General features: G+C 38.6%; 1 protein-coding gene across 1 annotated transcript in view; it reads right to left on the reverse strand.

Moving 5' to 3' along the window:
* Positions 1-394: 394 nt before the first annotated feature.
* The window catches only part of ANXA5 (annexin A5), a 31,171-nt gene continuing 16,522 nt past the window's right edge, over positions 395-15,043 (reverse strand). Inside the window, exons 6-13 of the mRNA XM_032412756.1 lie at positions 14,358-14,448; positions 11,270-11,349; positions 10,761-10,817; positions 5,011-5,104; positions 4,035-4,130; positions 2,450-2,508; positions 2,092-2,214; positions 395-929 (exon numbers count right to left, since the gene is read on the reverse strand). Of these exons, the coding sequence (XP_032268647.1) occupies positions 867-929; positions 2,092-2,214; positions 2,450-2,508; positions 4,035-4,130; positions 5,011-5,104; positions 10,761-10,817; positions 11,270-11,349; positions 14,358-14,448 (663 nt within the window). The 3' untranslated portion in view covers positions 395-866. The remainder of the gene's footprint in view (positions 930-2,091; positions 2,215-2,449; positions 2,509-4,034; positions 4,131-5,010; positions 5,105-10,760; positions 10,818-11,269; positions 11,350-14,357; positions 14,449-15,043) is intronic.

Raw genomic sequence — 15,043 nt, forward strand, 5'->3', positions numbered from 1 at the left:
CAAATGAATGAACAAACAGCACCTGTGTGTGAGATAAGCAGACGTAAAGCATATCTTGCCCCCCTCTGTCTTTGGAGCACTGTTTGAATGAAAAAACAGCATCAGACCTATAAATACGGAGAACAAACTGATGGTTGAGGGAAGTGGAAGACGCAGACTCCCAGTTACGGAATGACTAAGTCACAGGAATAAAAGCAGCAGCATAAGGACTATGGTCAATGATATTGGAACAGTGTCACATGGTGACAGATGGTGGCCACACTTGTGGTGAGCACAGCACAGAGAACCTGAATCACTATATTGTACACCTGAAACTAAAGGAGCCTTGTATCAACCAAAATCAAATAAAAATAATTTTTAAAAAAGTTTTTCTGAACACACACCCACACATGAGTCAGGGGGAAGGAAATGTTTATTTCTCATTAATCTTTTGAATGCAACCACCATAATTTTTCAGGTTTAGTTTAGTAGCAAACTTGATTAATAACAGTTCCAGGAGTTCATCATTTTAAGGCTAAGGTTCCGATTAAGGAAATACAGTTATCAATTTAATATAAATGAAGTTTTTTAAAAAGGCTAAAAGCAGTCGGATCTTCTAAAAGAAAATCTAATTGACCCAGACTTTAGACTTTAGTAACGTAAGTATGCTTCAGTACTACAAAAGACAAAGAGAAAGAGCTTTACTGAACATCAGCAAGAAGCACCGCTATTTTTCTTCTGCAACATGTATGTTTTGGTCATTAGCATGCTAGTATGAATAAGGCAATGCGTCAGGCTCGGGCATACAAACAAGCACAGCGAGAGGCTTAGGAAGGTCGCGGCAGCCGAGGCAGGCACGGCGCAGGATCTCTCTCCAGCTGGTTATCTCAGTCGTTCTCTCCTCCACAGAGCAGCAAGAGGGCTTTCTTATAGTCCCCAGACGTATCATCCTGAAACCCGAATGTACTCCGTTACCCTCCATGAGTCATAGAAGCCACAGAAAATCAAAAACTAAGTGTCTGGCAACAAGTTTTATTCATGTGACTTTGCTCCCAAGTGGATAATCTCTGTGTATGTGACTTTCACATTAGGAATGTTATACAAGGAGTTTCCTACCAATGTAACATGTGTTTAACTTTCTAATTTTACCCCTTAAAGGCACAGCTCTGAGACAATGAAGTATGTTCGTCCCTCTGGTAATGCAGAGAACAAGGAAGCTTTTACAATGACATTCAAACCGAGCTTTCTAAACCTTTAAGTTACTATCACATATTATGTGTCTGGCTAAGGGAGGCAATCCTGGGACTGTGTGGCTCTTATGTTTTTGCTTCAAAGACAGAGGGGCAGGATATGCTTTACCTCAGCTTATCTCACACATAGATATATGTGATAAATTAATGTTTCAAGCAAAGAGTGCATGTGAGAAGTCTCTAGTGCCCTTCAACCCAGCCACACCTACACACAAAGTTCAAAGCTTGCTTAGTTGAGATCCTGCTTTGCATATGGCCCACTTTCCCTTTTATCAAAAGAAAGAAGAAAGAGAGAGAAAAGAAAGGGGAAAAAAGAAAGAAAGAAAAGAAAGTCAAAAGGCCTTAAGCCAAATTTAAATATAGGCCACAGTCTCCCTAGCTTTTAAAGACAAAAATGATAGTAATACCTAAACTCTTTACTTATTTCTGATATGACCTGGCTGGTTCTTTCCTGAACTACGAACTAATACCAGAGACAAGGTGATAACAGACAATAAGGAAAGACCGAAGTGAAAGGAAGGAGGCACTGATAAGGACAGCTGGAACTGATAAAAGAGAGAAAGAACAAACACATTATCTTCAGTGGCGGGGGCTGGGTTTGATGAGTCATCTGTCACCACTACTAAATAATGTTCCTAAGCTCCCCAAGAGCCTCAGCCCCACCAAGAGCCCATCTTTCACTTGGGAGCCATCATCTGTACTTTAAGGAAATATTATAAGCCAAGCTTTATAAGTCATGGCTCTAATCACGCCACTAAAATTTGAAACTTTACACAAGTGGGTTCTCCCATCTGTTGTCTTACATGCTATCTATTAGTCTGCTCTGAATTTCTGAACATAGTTTAAACAAAGGTTCTACTACCTTAATCATGGAATAGAGAGAGGTGGCGAAATTCTTCCTGAACTCCTTCCTAATGTTAAACAAATCAATCTCGCTCCTGGACACCACGACTCTGATGAGGGTATGATCATCCGTCCCCGCTCCCTGTCAGAAAGAAAAAAAGGGAGGCACACTTTCAAAATGTCAAACACAGCATCAAACTTCCCTGAGTTAAGATGAATTGAGAAAGTAAAACAGTTTGGTAGAATTGAACTGCATGTTTTAAGGAGAAATAAAAAAAAACAAACCCAAAGTCTATCATTTAAATCATAATAATACACAGGGAAAGATAGCTAGAAAGATAAATTAATTAGATGGAAGATTCAAGATACGCACTTACCTTCATAGCATAGTAGAGGGTTTCTGCAAGGTAGGAGGGTATACTTCGAATAGATTTCACTAAGAAAATAAATAATATGGTCAGATGCTATACTGATAGGAAAAGAATTAGTGATTAAAAATCAAAACTTGCTTCATGCTTATTGCTCTACTTATTTACAAGCATAAAAGTAACCTACACTAAAAAACTGCTCATTTGCAGGCTGATCTGATCTCCATATTCACCAAGTATTTTCTTAAAAACTGGGATAGAATTTCCTTAAAGTTCCAAGTTCTGCAGAGAAAGTCGTGTAGGACAGGGCCTGTGAGGTTTTCAACACCCCTCTGTTCTGAGCACCTTTCTGCTATCAGAGTTTGGGCAGCCTGGGCTGTTACACCACAACCTTCTTCACCCTCAGGAAAGGATACAAACATCCTGAAAGTTTTTGATCCAACATATTCAAGCAAATAACACAAGGTACCCACTCCATCTAATCTTTGACAAATCTTGGGACTATCTTTCTGTAATCTTACCCTAGGTATTCTCTCCAGATTCCTTACTATCCATGATTCACATAGAGCAGCATGAGACTTATGCAATTCAGGAGAGACACCCAGATAAACTGGTAACAGAAAAGAGTATCTTCCCTGAACGTGTATGTATCTACTCTGTGTTAGGGCTGCTCAGACCTCAGTCAGCTCAGCTTCAGAAACTATCCCTATAAAAATTCCTTAATATATTGAGAAATAACAATTCATTAATTGGGGGGTGGAGTTAATCTCTCTCCCAGTGCTTAAACAAAACTCAAACAGTAACTAAAAATGCCATTATTTTAAGTGTATTCTAATTATGAAGGGGTTGTGTGAAAGTTTTCTATTAAAATTCATTAAGTGTGGAACTCAAATCAAAGACTACTATTAGTGCCGGTTCATGCACAACTTTAGCTTATTCTCCAGAAGACAGCACAAAAACTCAAGCTCAATGCCAAATACTCAGAACAAACAGAGGTTCACTACAAATCCATATGAAAACTAGGGTCCCTGGGAACTCACAGACTAGATTCTCCCTGGATTTGGACAGTACATAATACTACCATAAACTGCACAAACTCAGTTCTCCAATTTTTCCAGATCATTCTGAATATTTAGCTAAAATAAATTTCCAAAGTATCTGAAAACAACCATCATCACATCTTCCATCATACCAAAGATACTTTTTCTAGCTCAGATGCCAATTTCTCAGTCTGCCTCAAAGCTGTGAGGACAGTATCCAAAAGGATACTACAATTCCACCCAGTATCAGAAACAATATTTACAAGCCTCTGCGATAATGCCCACACTTCAGATTCATAACAAAATAATAATATTTTTAATAAAGCTTCAAAATGATTTTTATAAACAGTTGCTTTAGTATTTCCATAGGATTACATGAACTAACCAGATAATCATGTATTTCCAATATCAAAACAGACTTTGAATTGGAAATGTGGGAGTTTGCTTCGCTCAAATATCACAAAGAAGTGGTTATTTTCAGATACAGCTTCAACTGAATGAAACACTTTAGCTCTTAACACCATTAATATTATATACATTGTAACACCACCTACCAACAGCAAGGAGGAGTTGCTCCAAATTACCAGAAGTCTCTCGGTCAATGGTTTCCTCAATCTGAAATCCTGATATAGTCATGTACTTATCAAACACTATAAAAAAGGAAAATGATTTCTCAATCATGTAAGGATTATTCTGTACAGAAAGAAGATATTTACTCTAACCAGGTATTGTCCCACTGAATACAAATCTCCCCTTTTTCCTTGCTGACAGAACCCTGACTTTGTCACAGAGCTTCAATATACCCAAGCCCTAAATAATGGATTATAAAGGTTCTTTGTTCACTGAGTTCCCAGCCTCTACTTACTAGTTATAACCAATGTAACCCAAAGGTAAATCTACCAGAGAGGATTCTGAGTAATCTTTCCTTATCAAGAATGATAAACAGATATGATTAGTTTACCCCTTTCTTTTCTTCTTGCTGCTAATGTTGATAAATTTGGAGTTACAGTAGCCCTCCTGTGACAATCGGGTACAGGGCATGAGAAAGAAAACCCCAAAACACCAAGGACAGTGAAGCAGAAAAACAGAGATAGCCCACCCAGGTCCTGCCGAATCAGCCACGTGTTTAAGGCCCCAATTAGTAGGGTTTCCTGTCACTTGAACTCATTCCCACCTGATACCACAAGAACTGATGAATACCCAGCGAAGAGATCGTGGGTGCCACTATTTAGGACGAAATGCTTGAAGTGAGCCACAGCTCAGTGATCAGTGACTATGAGAGTTAACAATCTAGAGGCCTAGCTCCCTCATCACCCTGATAGCAAAGGGGGGACTAAGGATCTCTAGTTCTGTAAAACTACAACAGCAGCAAAGAGAATGATGAGATTTTTCAAGGTTACCAATAGGAAGAAATACAAAAACCGATTCACTCAGGAAGTGCCTATTATAAAGCACGTATTTTGGCATACTGGCTTCTGTACTTACAAAATTAACCGAAGTACCTGTACCATACACATTCTTTTCACTCACCCCTTCTCAAATGAGACACACTTCGTGTCCCAAAGATGGTGATAAACTTTTCTTCATCTGTCCCCCATTTCAGTTCTCCAGCCTGAAACAAAGCCTGTGAAAATTTCAACCTCAATTAGTAAGCCGTTTCTCCATCTCATTTCCAGGTTCTGAATGACACCGGTGTTTCACTCCCTGTACATTAATTAGCCTGATTCATCATCTTCTACTTTTCAATTCTAATGTTGCCTAAAGTCTCTGAGGTGAGTTTGGAGCTATCTGGAGCTTGCCACTGAACTGTGCCACAGAAGATTAATGAGTCAAAGCAATAAATCACAGCAACAGGGCAAGATTAAATGTTCCCAAAATGTCTACGGGACTTCCAGGCTTTCGAGGGCAATGGTGTGGTTGGTAGAAATTTCTGATTACCTCACTGTTGACACATCCACTTACAGACTGGAAAAGAATTTAACTAGGAGCTTAACTATGTTTTGTGTTTTCTTTACTCGGCAGTTGTTCAGCAACACATGATAAAAAATAAACTCCATATTTTCTTTTTTCAACTACAGTTTAACCAAAACTAGCTACAAAGAGTTTTCACATTTCTAAAAGATCATAACGAATTTTTAAAAGGTCGTGGGTATAGCACAATGCCTGGCATGTAGTAGGCAACTAATATATACTTTTTGAATAGTTTGAGTGTCTATATTTACTTTTTTTACATGGAAAATATATGCTTTTTAGTGTTCCTATAATTGCTGAAAAAATAAAATTATATACAAACACCATCATTAAACCTGAGTCCACTTATTGAGATGTGGATAATTTATTAAAACCCAGTGAATCAACCTTTAAAATGTCTACACTACCCTTTTGTTCATTTCTAGTTAAGTACACCTATTAAACCAAGACAAATGCAGTCTGCTGAGCCTGCTACTCGGAGCGGCCTTTCTGCTCACAAGCGGCAAACCAAGTAAGGACAGAAGGTGGTGTGATCATAGCACGTGTTTGGATGTAGAAATTTTGATCATAGTGTGTTTAAGAATGTAGATTTTGGTGATATATATCTGTTTTTTGTTGTATTTCCAGGGAATTTTGAAAAATGTATCACATCTTTACACTCAGTTTTGAAATTAATTTAACGATAAAAATAAATAATATCAATCCTGGTTATGTGAGCATGTTCTTCAAAACTGAGAAGAGACTTACTATGAAAGGCATGCAAGTATCTCAAGTTTAGAACTATATCATGGTATTATAGACCCGTCTTAAAATAACTTTTTAAATCTAATAACAAAAATAACATGTGTTCACTGAAAAATTTTGTATGAGATAAAACATGAATAAGAAAAAAATTACCATGAAGGCCAATATCCCAAAGATATTGGTTACCACCTCTAATATGTTTTCTACACATAGATAAGATATACACACACATTAACACCTAAAAGAGAGAGAGGGTGCATCCCCTAGTATACTACAAGCATTCCTGAAGCACTCCTTTCTTAACAACTACTCCATATTTCTAGAAATTTTCTCTGGTAGGTACAGCAGTCAAGCCTGTTATATGGAATAATTTGTGAAATGGCTATTTTAAACTATAACTCTTCATTTTATCAAAAGAATTATGTTTGAGATCAATATCTACTCTAAAACTATTAAGTAAGTCATATGCAGTAATGATAATCTTCATGTGGAATATTTAAAAGTTTTGTTTTGTCTTGTCTTAATGTAAGAGTGCTTTCTTCTAAATGAGGATGATGAACATCCACGGAGCAGCTCTGGATGAGGGCCCCTCACACCTCCTCACCCTCCCCTCTTCCCTCAGAGGGGGCTTTACAGTTGAGCACAGTTTGATAACCTCTGGTTCAGTGCAAAGTGCAGAGGTTTTGGAGTCAAAAAGACCTGGGCCTCATCCTTATCTGTGAGATCTTAGATGAGTTAATCTCTTGAGTCTCCGTGTCTTCACCTAGAATAGGATTAATATTTCTACAGAGTCATTAATGGAGATTATGCAACTTATATAACTAATGCATCAAAGAGTGTCAGGTAATCAATAGCAGGTACTCAGTAAACATTGATTCCCTACCCTTTCCCCTTTCTTCCGCCTCCTTCAGGTTTATCTCCAAGATCAGGAAAGGAGGTTTTAGAGAGGGAGGAGGTAAAATCAGTTTAACACATTAAAAATGTAAGAAAGTAAAAAAAAAAAAAAAACCCACTATAAATAAATGAATCAAAATAAAAATGTAAGAAAGTAAAGTGGATTATCTACAAAATGCTGAATTCCCAGGTGAATGACTCACTGTGGCTTATCAAATCCCTGAAATAAAAGGAATCCTCTTAGTGCCAGGTATCAGCAGAGAAAAAAATTCAAAAGCTTATATAAGGGCCCTTTGTTTGTCTCAGCTTACTCTCGGTTAAGAAAACTTAAATTCCCATTAGTGACAACAGTCCAGCTGCCCTTGCTACAAGAAAGAAATGGGTGTGTTCTTTTTCATAACACCAAAAGGAAAATTATTTTTAACAAGCTGAATTCATTAGTAATAATACATTTTTTTTCAAAGATTTATTTATTTATTTGAGAGAGAGTGCGCGCGGGCACGCATGTGAGTGTGAAGGGGGGGAGAGGCAGGCTGGGAGGGAAAAGGAGAGAAGCAGGCTCCCCGCCGAGCACAGAGCCCCAGGCCCTGAGGCGGCCCATCTCAGGACTCTTTAGATCAAGACCTAAGCAGAAATCAAGAGTTGGATGCCCAACCAACTGAGCCACCCAGGTGCCCCAATAATACATTTTAAAGAATCAAAGACTAATAGCCAGTGTAGCATGTTCTTTGTTGTTCCTGATCACCGAAAGGGTAAAGAAAACCTGAATTCTATTCAAGGGATTTTTTTTTAAAGATTTTGTTTTATTTATTTGAGGGAGCTGAGAGAGAGAGAGAGAGCACACGAGCCAGGGGAAGGGGCAGAGGAAGAGGGAGAAGCAGGCTCCCTGAGACCCTGAGGTCATGACCTGAGCCAAGCAGATGCTTCACCGACTGAGCCACCCACATGCCCCGCTATTCAAGGGATATTTTAAAGTAACTTCATAAGACAGTTTTCAGATGTATAAAGGTTCCCCTTCACGGTCCTGAATGGGCATATGCTCTGCACAACAGGTAGGTGACACCTATACAGCCCCGGCACTCAAAGTGTGGTCCCAAGACCCCAGAGGCATCACCTGAGAGCTTGTTAGAAACACAGAATCCCAGGCCCCACCCGGACCCACTGAGTCAGAACCTGCAGTTTAAGGAGATCCCCAGGTGATTCACAAGCACTTGAAAGTCTGAGAAGCACTGCTATACACTGAGTGCTCTGAGGAGAGAAATCAATGAAAATGAGGGGAAGATGCACTGTTTCCACTCCCTGGCCTCACACTGCAGCAATCCTCTCATTGCATCACCAACTGTGCTGGGAAATGAGCCCACTGCCCACCAATGTAGGCCTCATTGCGGTCATCTGAGACTACTAGAGTTGGCTTCTTCCACCGTGACCACCAAAAAACAGCTAGACTACTCTTGAGAGTCCGAGGGTGAGAATCACACCGTTTCCTATGAAGCTCACAAATAATTAATGCTTGGAAAGAAATAACGTTGTCTCCAACAGTTGGGAGTACAGTTTTGAAGGCCTGATCTAGCACTTTCTCCTCAAGGACACAAATTCCTTCCTCCAAGAAGGCAGAGTTAAGCTGGATTTGTGCTTCCAATCTACATTTAATAAGCCTTTTATATGGTGTAGGTGCTGGGGGGAGAGGAACTAGCAGGCAAGAACACAGACTGTTGTCTAGTTGAAAGAGAAAGGGCTTTGGGGTTAGACAGGCCCAGGTATGAATCCCAACTCCACTACTGGTCAGTGGTGGCCATGGGTTTGATTCTCAAATCCCTGAGCCTCAGTTTCTCTATCTATAAAAGCGAAATTATTCCCCTGTACTTCAGAGGTATACACTAACCCATTCACCAGTTATATACCGAGTGCCTACTGTATGCTAGATCCAAAGGATACAAACTGAACGGACAGCTCCGAGTGCCCTGGGCAGGCAGTCAAGTAAATAGACAGCTTCAATATAAGGCAGCTGGACTGCCCCTGTAAGGGGCACCTGACATACACTTGGGGGCGGGGCGGGGGGGAGAGTCAGGCAGGGATACCTGATAAACAACTAACCTGAGGACTGACTCCTGAAGAGGAAGTAGTCAGGTGAATGGGTGGAGGAAGGGGCAGGTGGAGACAGAGCAAGAGATGCTGGAGGTAAAAGCAAGCAAGGGGCAGATAACAAAGAGGCTTATAAATCACATTTAGGGGCTTGAACTTTATTCTGAGGATAACGGTATCCACTGAAGTTTTAAGGTTTTATATAGGGACATGACACAAGAGGTTTGCATTTTATGGAGGATAGTGAGGGAAGCATCAAATACTGCATAGACAGTCCCCAGTACATGTCCATTTGCTTTCCTTCTGTCTCCAGCAAGGCAAAGAGATGACAGCATTCTGAAACCATTATAAAATCTACCCACCCAAAAGAATAATAATGCTCTCTCTTTCCCATTAGCAAATTCAGATTACACATCCAATTGTTGTTTCATAGAGAAGAGTCAACTGGAGGAGTGAAGATGGCTCTTCCTTTTTCAATGGTGTATGACTAACAATCAGAATTATATATTACTTGGGGCGCCTGGGTGGCTCAGTCGGTTAAGCATCTGCCTTTAGCTCAGGTGTGATCCCAGAGTCCTGCTTCTGCCTCTGCCTGTCTCTCATGAATAAATAAATAAAATCTTTTTTAAATATTTAAAAAAAAAAAAAAAGAATCGTTTATTACTTGAAACATGTGACCAGAGAAACAGGACTACGGTATGTGATTCTATGAATGCAAATAATTCCTTTATTACCAATTTCCAGTTTTCAAGTCTCATGTTTCAAATTTCCTAATATTTATTTCTCACATTTGACTACTTATGTTTTTAAGTTTTTTAAACATATTTTAATTCCAGTATAGTTAACATACAATGTTATATTAGTTTCAGGCGTACAATACAGTGATTCAACAATTCTATACATTACTCCGTGCTCATCATAAGTGTATTCTTTAATCCCCATCACTTATTTCACCTACTCCCCTGCCCACTTTCCCTCTGGTAACCATCAGTTTGTTCTCTCTAGTTAAGATTTGATTACTTGCTAACAATAGTGAGACTATACTAGGATTTAAAAGCCACTTAAGTACAGAATTTCATTTGGAAGTCACTTAAAAGCAGCTGACAAGAGAACAATCTTATTTAGAATTCTATCGAAAGAAAGGTGGAGGAATTCCCAAATACTACGGTAACTGATAATCTACTGTGTATTAAAACACCATTTATCACTAAAATACCTCATTCTTTTTTCTTTATCCTCTCCTGCCAAGACACCTACTGCCTCACTAGCAGTGGAATCAATAATACCTGTATTTTTTGGTAAAATTACCCATTTTGTGAAGTTCCATAATCACCAAAAAAATATATATATCTAGGCAAAATTCACTATTTATATGTAACTCATTTTATTTCATTTCCCTTTTGGGACAAAATATTTAGCTGGCCAGATCAAAATGAGAAAAATATACTTATGAGTCTTATGATTTGTAAAGGGCCCATAAATAACATTATTTTTAGATGCTATCACAATCTATATTATGATTTTCCATTATCATGGATTCTTTTTTTCATTCATATGTCATAATAAAGTCACCACATATCACATCTCACCTGAGCATCTTGTTCAACTTGTGCTTCATCAATTCCAGCATCAGGGTCTCTATTAGCCTACAAGAAATAATGTCACATTATTGAATTACATGAGCATTTTTATTCAAAAGGAAAATTAGTTCCACCTGATGGTTGTGCACATAAACCTCTTTCTCTTAGGAATAATACGATTTTAAGATAGCAATTCTACAATATTTCACATCATTACACAGCACTGTCCAAAACCAATCTGACCCTTTTGATTTTAAATCCTATGAATGAAAGAGAATAGTGATATCTTAAATAAAAAAAGCAAAAAAAAAAAAAAAAAAAAAAAAACCGTAAGTTAGCTAGCTATTAAGAGTTTAGGTCAGATATTCTGAAAAACAAACAAACACAGGCAACAGACAACCACAATCAGGCAAGTATGAGAAATGATTACAGAATTTTAAATGACCTTACTTAACTAGATTCAGACAAGTCCAGCTTCAGATTTTTTAATCAAACTGTAAATAGTCTCCACCCAATACCTGAAGGAGAACCACCAACATCCTCTGGTAGAACCCTGATGTATCCCCCACCACGTCATCTTCCAGACTTGAGCCATATTCTGCAACAGAATAATTTCATACTTATTTATAGCTTCTTTCAACTAAAAAAGATATCCTGCCATGAATCAAATGGAGGAGACATAAAGGAAGGAATATTTGATTAGTATAAATGTTCTCTACTCCATCTCTGAGTGCTCTAAAGACTAAAGGCAAACGCTTAAATGAATGACTGGTAGAAAACAAATTAAAGTCTCTCAAAAGCACTCAATTCAAGCCTAAATCCAGACTCAGCCATTCAGAAACACTCTCAACCAATGCAATTAATACTCTGTAGACATGTGATGGGTACAGGAAAACCTCTAACATACAATTGATCATAATTTTAAACTCTGTAATGCTTTCTTTCACAAATTTTACATGATTAGTTTCCAAAGGTCTTCTATTCTCTAAAATTCTGAGCTTTTCTTTCTTTAGGCACGGCCATTCTTTCCCCTAATAAGATATTTTTTCCTCTGCAGCAAATAAAGTTAACTCTGAGAGACAGCTGTGATGTTTTAAAATATGCCCCCTCCCAGCTCTATTTCCAGTTATTCCACATAATGCCACAGGAAAGGGGAGAACTGGAATCTACAAAAGTCTACGCACCCTCTTCACTAACTCAAACAGCTGCTATTGAAGGCAGCTCTAAGACATTTAAATATTTAATCATTATTTGAGGGGCGCCTGGGTGGCTCATTTGTTAAGTGTCTGCCTTCAGCTCTGGTCATGATCCCAGGGTCCTGGGATCGAGCCCCACATTGGACTTCCTGCTCCGCGGGAAGCCTACTTCTCCCTCTCCCACTCCCCCTGCTTGTGTTCCCTCTCTTGCTGTGTCTCTCTCTGTCAAATAAATAAATAAAATCTTAAAAAAAAAAAATCATTATTTGAAAGCAGACAAACTTTAAAAGCCTGACACTTCTGTTTTAAAAGATCTAGAAGACCACAGGGACAGGAGGGAAAACTGAATGGAGAGAAATCAGAGAGGGAGACAAACCATGAGAGACTCTGGGAAACAAACTGAGGGTTACAGAGGGGAGGGGGGTAGAGGGATGGGGTAGCCGGGTGATGGGTATTAAGGAGGGCACATGTGGTGATGAGCACTGGGTGTTATACACAACTAATGAATTGTTAGAACACTACATCAAAAACTTATGACATGCTGGCTAACTAAATATAATATAATATAATATATAATATAATATTAAATAAATAAATAAATAAATGTCTAGAAGAGCTCCATCTTTATTTCAACCAGTTACCTAAATACAAAATGTTGAAGGACTCTTCTATCCCTTCGCGTACTACAAAACCTGTATGTGATTAACGATCAGACCCTTTCACATAGTTCCCCTCCCTCTAATCTATCCCCGTCATACCTCCCACCAACCTATGGCCCACCTAGGTTGGGCCTTAATGGCCTAGCTTACCTCCCCACATGTATAGCTATCTAATCAGCCTCTTGATTCAAATCTCCTCCCTTCAGTACTCCACCGCCCATTACACCACCTCTGAATCAAGTGCAGAGCTCTCACCCAGTCATGTAAAACCATCGACAACAGAGCCTGCATTTACTCTGTTTATCTCCCGCACGAGACATGCACAAACCCTCCATGACAGCCAGCTTCTTTCCACTCCTTCCATATACTGTTCTCACTCTAGTCCCCATGCCATTCCAGACAGGGACGAACACGCCAAAAGTGTTTTCTTCACCTCCCCAAAACCTACCTCGTCTGGAAACCTTGTCTGACTGCACCACAGGGCCTCCTCTAACAGCAAGAGCCTGGATGACCTCTCTGCTCTAAATGAATTCTGGCATGAAACATTTTTTGGTATTTGACTTTAGTTTGGGTTTTGCTATCCTTGAACAGCTGCAGTCAGTTTCCAAATCACGTCACCCCTAAAGAGACTGCGAACTCCTTGAGTACGGGAGCTATGGTATGGGCACCCTTTGTGTCATTCCTGACAGCCAGCGCACCACCAGACACACAGCCAGGGCGCAGTACGTGACAGCACCCCGTCTGTCACCCAGCACACACAGGCTCCCTCACAAATGTCACCATCCCCAGAGAGAGATCTTTGAATATTACATCAAATAAAACGCAGAGGTGATCTTCTGCAGTTACATTACATGTATCCCCTCTGCCTTAGTGGTTGGGACCTATCCAACTTTAACAAGAGAAGCAGGAAAGAAGATCCAGCACTTCAGAAAGTTAATTATTTAAATTTCACACTGTTCTGACTTTCTGAGTTACAATGTCATTTCTAAGATAAATAAACTAATGCCAAGACAGGGACCCATTTTCCTAGCTGAAGGCACTCAGCTTGTTGGTCTGCTGACTGAGCTGATAATTTCAACAGTCTGCTCAGTCAGGTAGGGGAAAGGGTCTGGTACAGAAAATGTGACGAGCAAAGAACACTCTACCTTTACTTTTTATTTCATTTGTTTGGTTCCATTCATAGAACATACTTCAGATTGAAATGATAGATTTTTTTTTCACAAAAAAAGTAAGGCACACCAAAGAGAAAAATTAAAATGCAGAGTATTCAAGCACTGCCATTGACTAAAACGACACACATTTACTCAAACATTTTCATCAACTCTGGTCTGGACAAGGTTTCTTTTCCCAAATTCCAAAAGGGCCTTTTAGGTAACTCTTAACTTCTACTAACATTAAAACTGATTTTTTTTTTTTTTTCAGGAAGAAAAACCACCTACATCTTGAAGTTCATGTAAAAGAAAAACAACCTGTATGTCCCTACACTAGTTGCAAATTCTACATAAAAGTAAACTCCTATCTTCATCAGAAGCTTCTCTTAAGTACCAAAATAGATACAGGTCTAGGAAAAAGCAGTCTTTTCCTTACTGAAGGAAAACGAGCTTAAATTGTTGCTTATTCATTCATTCGCTCACTCGTTTATTCAGCAATCACGTATGGCCTGCCTCCTATAACCATGAAGAACTGCACTCACTTTAGAAAAGTGTAAAAGTGACTGGAGATGAAGGGGAAATAAAATTCCAAATGTTTACCTTCCTCATAAACTTGTTTTATGGCTCTCAGTTCTTCAGGTGTCCTTGAAGCAATAATTTCTGTCAGTACTTTTTCATCTGTCCCAGCTCCCTGTTTGGAAATTTATTTTTAATAGAGAACATATGTCAATAAGATGAAAGAGTTATTTTCCTAGAATAGATGTTACCCAAATTGCATAATTATATAATTATATAAACTATCCAACTTAATATTCACTTCTTTGTATACAAGTTCTATTAGTTACAGAATTAAAAAATTTCCAATTTATTTTCTCTCCAAAGACAATTTTATCCTTTTTTGTCTAATGAAAAACGTTTATTGCATGTATGTGATATATGACACATAAGAGATTATATAAATTTTTAATTTTATTCTAAATAGTTTCATTCTAAATAGTTTGAAAGTAAAACATGTTAATGAAACATGAAATTAAGAAGACTGAAAGAGTAAAAATGAAAACTTTACATAAATTTACATGGAGGAGCACTGATACTTAAACAATTGTATCTCAAAACATAAAGCCCCTGCCCTCAAATTTAGTTTTCCATGGAATTTCCAATTCTGTACCAAAGGAAATAATAAATGTAGCATTGCTTAGTTACTAGGAACTGGATCAGTACAAAGGAATTGAAACATGCTTTCTGGATTTTTGGAACGTACAGTTGACCTTTGAACAACGTGGGAG

The sequence above is a fragment of the Phoca vitulina genome, unplaced genomic scaffold (genome assembly GCF_004348235.1).
Source record: "Phoca vitulina isolate PV1807 unplaced genomic scaffold, GSC_HSeal_1.0 scaffold14, whole genome shotgun sequence".
In the NCBI taxonomy this organism is placed as follows: domain Eukaryota; kingdom Metazoa; phylum Chordata; class Mammalia; order Carnivora; family Phocidae; genus Phoca; species Phoca vitulina.